Raw genomic sequence first — 8,439 nt, forward strand, 5'->3', positions numbered from 1 at the left:
CCGGCACTAAAATTCATACGATAAATAAATCAATCTTGGCAGACTCGACAACCTATCGATGCAATAGATAGAAATATTATTACGGTACATGGATACGGTACAGTATATACCATTCATAATCAGAATAGTGAATTTCATTTCGATACCTGAATTGCAGATAACTCATTTTAAAGTCTGAATAGCTCATTTACATTGGCGATTTCACTGGCTTTCGCCGAAAAGTTTGCAAAACACACACTTCGAACAAAATCACGTTAATCAATATTTTTGTTAGAGTATGATTAATTCTATTGCAATATTGTTTAAGCGTATAAGTGAACAACAATATTTTCGTTAGAACACTGTTATTAACTCTACAGTCTATTGTAATGCTGTGTAGGCGTATGATTGAACGTCGCACTCGGCCAGTCCTACTACTGCGTGGTCACTTATCTATGATGGGTGACAGACAATACGGCGTAGGCTACACATCAAATTACGTTCAGATTTAGCTATATATCGTTCTGGTTAATTATGTAAACAAACTTATTATGGTACTAAGAAACAAACTATCTGAACTGAATTACATTAATGATTAATTCGTATTATATGAATCTCCTGCGGAGTTTTCGTACGAGTTTGTTTTTTCTCAAGTGGCAGCAGGTGGCATGCGCAGTGTTAGTCTTCGATCGGAATCTCATTCACGTGGCAAAATACATTTTACGTCAGTTGTGCACGAATTTTCGGTGTTTGCTTGAAGTTCAGGCCAGTGTTGAAAACCGTATTAGACATCTTATAGACTGTTTTGAAGATTACTGTAATGGATGTGTTTTATGCTCGGGAAAGATGGAACAGAGAGCAAGAAGTTGCAGAAGTTACAAAAATGTTAGCCTCCAGAATTCACATGGTTTTATAAGTCTCAGTGGTAAGAAAGAATAAATCAGCAACACCGATATTGGCCGAATGAACAGTAATACCCTGGTATGGAATAATTGTTCAGGAGAAAGTTCGTAGTAGAAGATCTTAGAACTCTCTAACTATGGTGCTTTATTGATACTAGAGGCTGCCTTTTTGTGTAATAAAGTGGTGACACAGTGAAGAGAGATTTGACGTGCTAGTTGTTCACACATTTAACGGCAGTGTATTTGTTGTTTATAGAAGTGCCAGGGTAGTTTAACAGCTGTTTCTTGTATTGAAAGTGGTTGTTACATATGGTTAGTCATAACTTAATTGAAACGTGATCCTCAATGTAATCTTCATATCAGGCCTAACTGAAGCTAACAAGTAGTCTATTTAGGCACAATGTCTAGAAATGATTGTGAATCAGATACAGGTAGCTCTGAAGAAGACTATGGATATAGTGATTATTATAACATTGAAGGAGGCAGTGATATTGAACAGAGTGATCCCAACAAGACTGACCCAGAATATTTTGTATTTGAATGCCTTACTGTTGAAGAAGTAGAACGACTTTTAAATGAATCTGTGGAAACCTTAAGTAATAACCTGCAGATTACTCCTTCTTTGGCAAAAGTATTTTTACATGCCCATTCGTGGAATATTCAAGAAATAGTTGAAAAATATGAAGATGATTCAAGTAAACTTCTGGCTCTTTCAAAAGTTAATCCTTCACATTGTTCAGATGACTCTCAAGAACAGTGTTGTCCTGTTTGTTTAACATTTCAGAGCAGTGATGTATTTAGAAGTTTAGCATGTGGTCATCCCTTTTGTAAGGATTGTTGGGGCATGCATTTTGAAGTTAAGATCATTCAAGGAGCATCAACAGGTATTTGTTGCATGGCTCATAATTGTGCAGTACTTGCTCCAGAGGATTTTGTATTGGGACTTTTACGTCGATCAAATTTACGGGAAAAGTATCAGCAGTTTGCCTTCAGAGACTATGTGAGAACACATCCTGAACTCAGATTCTGTCCAGGACCCAACTGTCAAGTAGTTGTTCGTGCGAAAGAACCAAAGGCTAAACGTGTTACATGTAACCATTGTAGAACAAGTTTTTGTTTTAAGTGTGGAATGGATTATCATGCTCCAACAGATTGTGACACTATCAGAAAATGGTTAATTAAATGTGCAGATGATAGTGAAACTGCAAATTACCTCAAAGCTTTCACTAAAAGTTGTCCCCAGTGTCAAATTTCCATCGAGAAGAAGGGTGGATGCAATCATATGCAGTGTTATCATTGTAGCCATGAATTCTGCTGGATGTGTATGGGAGACTGGAAGTCTCATGGTTCAGAATATTATGAATGTTCTCGGTACAAAGAAAATCCTAATATTGCCCAGAAGTCTATGAATGTGCAAGCTAAAGAGGCATTAAAGAGATATTTGCACTACTATGAGAGGTGGGAAAATCACTCAAAGAGTTTGAAGTTAGAGGAACAAACTTTATTGAAAATTAAATTACATATTAACAAGAAGATTATGAATAGTTCGGGGACATGGATTGATTGGCAGTACTTGTTAGATGCTTCTGCCCTCCTTGCTAAATGTCGCTACACATTGCAATTCACCTATCCATATGCCTATTATATGGAACCAGGACCATGTAAGGAACTTTTTGAATACCAACAAGCTCAGCTGGAGGCAGAGATTGAGAACTTGTCTTGGAAAATAGAGCGAGCAGAAACAACAGATCGAAGTGACTTAGAGAATCAGATGGATATTGCTGAGAAGAGGAGAGTAACACTTCTTAAGGATTTCTTACAATTTTGATAACATAGGACCATTTCACTCTATATAATTGATTTGTGTTAGTTAAATTTCAGGTGTTAAATTAGGACCTCATTAAAGGGAAGTGACTCCTGTCTATCCAAGAGTTCTATCTTTGCTGTGTGAACATAAAAACTAACTATTGCTGGCTTATTTGTCCCTTTCTTTCATTGTAAATTTTGCAAGTTTTTTAAATTTTGTAAGAAAAGATTGTATAAAAAATCCTTAACCATCTTTCAGAATTTCATTGTTAAAAAGTTTGTATGAGATGGTGGTAATGTGTTACAGTAAAGACAAAATGTATATGGAGATTAGTCTTGTGATGTGAATGAACAGTACAAGAGATTCTTTACAACTTAATAATTGACTTCTTTGGGAAAAATATTAACTCATTTACTTCTTTGGGAAAAATATTAACAAGTTCCAGTGATTTCAAGCAAAGAAAGTAAAATTGATTGTAGCCTGTCCTGCTAGATAAAGATGATGTACCGCACAGTGTTTCAAGAATGTGAGCTTCTTGTTAAGAATTTTCATTTGGCTCAGATTTTTTAATAAGTGTAAAATTACTGCAAATCTATACTGTTACATATAGAAGTTCTTTGTGATACTCTCCATTTTAAAATGCGTCCATTCTGGACCTTGCAGAACAATTTCAGTAGAATATTTCTACTTTCCTCCACTTATATGTGGAGTGGGGTGACATTGATCCTAAGGGGTGAGATTGATCAAAACATTTCACTTTAAATTTTGTTCTGTGCAGCCTAAGTGATTTTAGGGAATTTTCTTATTTTTATGTTAGCAAAGAGTTCAGATTTTGAAGTTGGTGAACTATAAATACAGGGTGTGTACAAAATAGTGCAATGCGTTTGGAAGCATGTGAAAATGGTTCCTGATAATCACCTATTTCTGTACTATAAATAATAAGAAAGTTGAGTCTTAAAGTTATAGAAACACAGGATTACCATCATAGTTATCTGTTACTGCTATTTATGGGTTATTAGTTAATGATTTTTTATTTCTTAAATATTCATTCCTGAGGGAGATATTGACCTTCAAACTTGATGAGGTGACATTGATCACTTTTAAGCTTAACTGTTTCCTACCCGTTTTAAAAGTTTGTTATTGTTTAATTAATTAATAATTAAGATGTTTTTAAATACTAGGCATCACAATGGGAAGGGTATATAAAAAGAAGCCTGGCAGTAGGACGTATGGCAATTTCTCTGAAGGACAGATCATTGCTGCTGTACAAGACGAGTCTCTGAGAAAAGCTGCTGAGAAGCATAAACTCAGTTACGGCACCCTCAATAATAAGAAACATGGCAGACAAACTATGTTTAGGTTAGAGGAGAAAAAAGCCTTATAAAAGCTGTCATAAGGTGTGCAGACTGGGGTTTTCCACCAGATTCTTTCGATATGAGGATGTTTTTCCAATATTATTCAAATAAGAATGATAAACAGGCCTCAAAATTTAAAAACAATCTTCCAGGACCAGACTGAGTCAGGGGTTTGCTCGGCAGACACAAGGACGAAGCAGGCAAAAGACTTGCAACAAACATCTCGGCAAACCGTGCATAAGGCTTTACAGTACTTGGGTGGGAAATTGACCAAGAGGCCAACCGTGTTGTGATGCACCATGCTGTTCTAGAGGAGCGAGATACAACAGGACATTCTGTGACTGGTCTGATACAATTCTACCTCATGCAAAGCGTTTGCCAGGGAAGAAACTGCTTCTGGGAGATAAGCTGTCTTTCCACTTTTCTCCAGATGTTCTGCAGTCATGCAATGAAAACATCTTGTTTGTTTGCTTACCACCTAATTCCACAAATATATGCCAGCCTTTAGATGTGGCTTTCTTTTGGCCCATGAAACTAGCGTGGCATAATACACCATCTGTATGAAAGCTTAGGAACAGAGATCAGACGGGCTTCCTAAGCCACAGTTTCCACAGCTTGTAAGGGAAACTCTTGAGAAAATGGATAGTGTCCATCAAAAGAATGATGAAGAATGCCAGTCAGCAATAAAGAAGAACCTACAGGCTGGTTTTAGGGCAACAGGCAACCCATTGGATGCTGAGAAGTTAGCAAACTCCCTTACAGTACTGACCCTAACATGGAAGAGAATATCAATAATTCATTGACAGAGTTTTTGAAAGAACAGCGATATAAGGAAAATAATACCCTACGCAGAAACAGGCAATTGAAAATGATTCCTGGAAGGAGTATCACCTGCTTAGGACAATCAGATGAGTCCGAGGATGAAGAAGAAATCCCATCCAATCGGGCTAGTAGTTTAAATGACGATAATGATAAAGATGATTAAGAGAATCTAATTTGATCAATCTCACCCCCTTAAATTCAACGAACCATTACTAGAAAACTACTTGGTAGAATTGGCTGGGGGTGAAACTGTTCATATATGAGAGCCACTTCTCTACATCAATGCTATTCATGGAAGCTGATCAATCTGACACCACACTATGGGTGAAATTGATCAATGATATATTTTTAATTTTTACAATCATAAAAATATCATGAAAAATTATGCACCACATATGATGTTCTACTATCTGAGCTTAGTAAGAGAATATTTTATTGACTTTATTATCTCCATTAATATAGAAGTTGCAGGTTATAACAGATTGAGAATGATTAATTTCACCCCACTCCTCGGTTCTTAAATCAGGGCTGACCAAATATTTTTACATGCAAGGCCAGTAATTGACTTCAGAAATTGGTTATGGGCTACATGTACAGCTTAATAAGAAAATTATGTAAAATGTAAAATTTTATGGGACATCAGTGATAAAAAGAGATTTTACCTAATGCTTTTAAATTAGTGTACATGGTGTATTTAGAATCTTTTAAAGTCTGGTGTTATCAGTGTAAAAATGCCTGCTAAATATCTTCCCTAAATGTAAGATCACTGAGAACCAAAGAAACATTGATGGTGAGTGGAGGCACAAGGTAGTGAAAAACTTGTGGATAGCACTACATAAGGGATGAATGACTTACTAGTGATGCCGTCCTTGTCGCAATAATTATGTACTGTCTGTTTTTGCTATCTTCTGCTTCAAGGATGTAGAAATCCTTTCTATTATTCCAGGCACTATCTGGTCTTATATTTGAAGGGAATGCATGCTTGCCTTTGAGCCTCACTGAAACCATGTATTATGACTACTAGAAATTAAACTAAAAATAAAATAAAATAATTTCACTTCAGGTAGGCAACAGATAAAGCCTTAGTGGACTTGATGTGGCCCTCAGGCTGTACTTGGGGAAGCCCTGCCTTAAATCGAAGGCTGGCTGTGTAGCATACCCATAATTATTTAAGTACTAAACTTGTCTGTCAGAATTGATTCTCAGTACAGTTGGTTGACATTTAAGAGTAAGATATATTTAAGAGATTTACTGGCATGTTAAGGAACCACATTCAGAACCAAAATTACTTTTTTTTTAAAGATACTGTGTGGTATGTTTAGTGAAGAAGGTAATAAGAACATACAATAGGAAAATAAATATTTTGTCCAGCATATCTGTATTCCTTGTTTATTATGAGTGCACTCTACATTGCATGTAATAACACTTATCGTGGTCTAGTAGGAAGGAAAGGTCTTCATCTTCTGTTGAAAATCTTTGGTTTGTTGGAACAACCTGGGACCTGTTTCTCAAAACTCATGGACTATTAATACTAAGTTTCCCACGATAGTAATTCTAGTTGGTTTTACTTAAGTTTTTCCCAAATCACAAGCAGAAAAACGTAATGCAACATTAATGGTCAGTTTCACTAGTTTCACAGTGAATATTTTTCTCAAAATACTAATCACATGAATTACATTAATATTGCTGTACTTCGGTAGTTTTAAGAAAAGGAGAGACTACTTGGTATGTTTTAAGGAGGAGGTTATAAAAACACAGAATAGGAAAAGAAATATTGCTACAACCCCCTGAAGATTGGCAGTATCTGTACTAGTTTGTAGTGAGCAAACTAGTTGTTAATATATGGTCTAGTGACAGTGATTCAAGTAATGGAGTTGTTTTGATTGATTCTATTAATGAAAAAGAAAAATGAACAGTTTCCAAATATTTCAGAGAAATTCCACCTTTTCAATATTAAGCATTTATTTATTATTAAGCACTGTCAACACGGGCCTTCAATCATGAAATCTATTTCAAGCAGTGGAAATAGCTTTTCATTTAAGACAGCCTGTAGATTCCATTACTGATAGTATATACATAATCACAAATTTCACTAATAAATGTGCTACAAGGTGATTTATTGCTCTGTTCTGTTTTAACACAGTTCAAAATTTTGTTGGCTGTGGCATTGTATAATAAAATTGTTATTTGTATTATAAGGATGTAATAATTTGATGAATGCTTGGACTAATGAAATATTTGACTAAAATAATGTATGTAAAAAAGGAAAAGATTCCATATAGTATTACTTTCAGAAAAATTAAAGAACTAAACAATAACACTAAGTACCAGATATAAAAACTTACCATTAGAAAGTGAATCCAAAGAATTTTAACTAAGCTAACAGGGTACATATTTTAAAAAATCCTTATATTCTATGAACAGAGAGCAAATACTGTTGGAATCTTTCCTTTCATTGACTCATGAAAAACTGTGCTAAACAGTCTGTAGTACTTGTTGTACAGTATGGATTTCTATGTTTATTCAAGAACACATGGTTCATAATGTAATAGTAATTTTTCTTGTCTTTTGGTTAAATTAAAAGATTCATTAACCCATTAGTGCCCATTAATACCATATGGTATCCAAAAACAGTAATTTAACTGAGCTGATACAAGGAGGGATTTCATTGGCAGTTCATACATTCTTTTGCTTGAGATGACGCATGCACCTGAGGAAGGTTCCAACACTTATGAGTGGTTTGTTGGCTGGAACATTCACGCAAATTCATATGTGATTCTCAGGAGTATGATATTGCCCATGTTTCCTGTATTTTTTTTCTAATCGGTACAACTGTCGACAGTGAATCAGAGGAACCTCGTATAACATTTAAATTTCAACAGTGTCAATTGCGACAATTCAGCAGCATTCTTAAGTGCATGATACCATATGGTATCACTGGGCGTTTACAATATCAAGCCATTGATCTTTTTTTTTTTAATATTACACCTAATTTTTATAATGTATGTTCAAAGACTACACATGTGGTAAATGTATTTGGTTAAATTATTTTTTATTATAACCTCCAGCCACTGAATTAGGTGGGTGAGGAAAACTACGCTGTTGTCAGTTGTGGGAACGGTGAAGCGACAGATGGTTGAGAGTCTCTTACCTCTGAGCATAGATTGGCAACTCTGACTGCAGTGCTGTCTAGTCGAAGGCAGTCTGCGCCAGGTCACATATTCTTTAAAGTAGATAGTTCTCTTTTCTGTATTATGCAGTCCGATATATAGTATTCAAGTATTTAAAGTTGTATTGTAAACCATAAAATAAATATTTTAATAAAACTGATACAGATTAACGTATAATCTTGAAAGTACTTACCATGTCCTGTGTCCTGTGCTGGTGTGTGCCACCCGAACATCAGCTAGCGACATTTGTATGGCCACTTTCCGGGTCATTTTCGAGGAAAATTAAAAGACACATGGAGATATGTTTCAGATAAAAAAATTTAAATTAGACAGTTCTATACATTTTTCCCGCAGACATTTTATTGGCTGAAGAAAGAAAAATTTGGCCACTTTATGAAAATTTC

General features: G+C 35.3%; 1 protein-coding gene across 1 annotated transcript; it reads left to right on the forward strand.

Annotated features, from left to right (window-relative positions):
- The first annotated feature begins 675 nt into the window (after window positions 1-675).
- On the forward strand, window positions 676-8,196 carry LOC136885978 (potential E3 ubiquitin-protein ligase ariadne-2). Its single transcript, XM_067158688.2, has one exon. It carries the CDS (start codon window positions 1,282-1,284, stop codon window positions 2,707-2,709), a length of 1,428 nt encoding a protein of 475 aa, XP_067014789.2. The 5' UTR covers window positions 676-1,281; the 3' UTR covers window positions 2,710-8,196.
- The last annotated feature ends 243 nt before the right edge of the window (window positions 8,197-8,439 follow it).

This window comes from Anabrus simplex, chromosome 1, assembly GCF_040414725.1.
Source record: "Anabrus simplex isolate iqAnaSimp1 chromosome 1, ASM4041472v1, whole genome shotgun sequence".
NCBI classification, from domain to species: domain Eukaryota; kingdom Metazoa; phylum Arthropoda; class Insecta; order Orthoptera; family Tettigoniidae; genus Anabrus; species Anabrus simplex.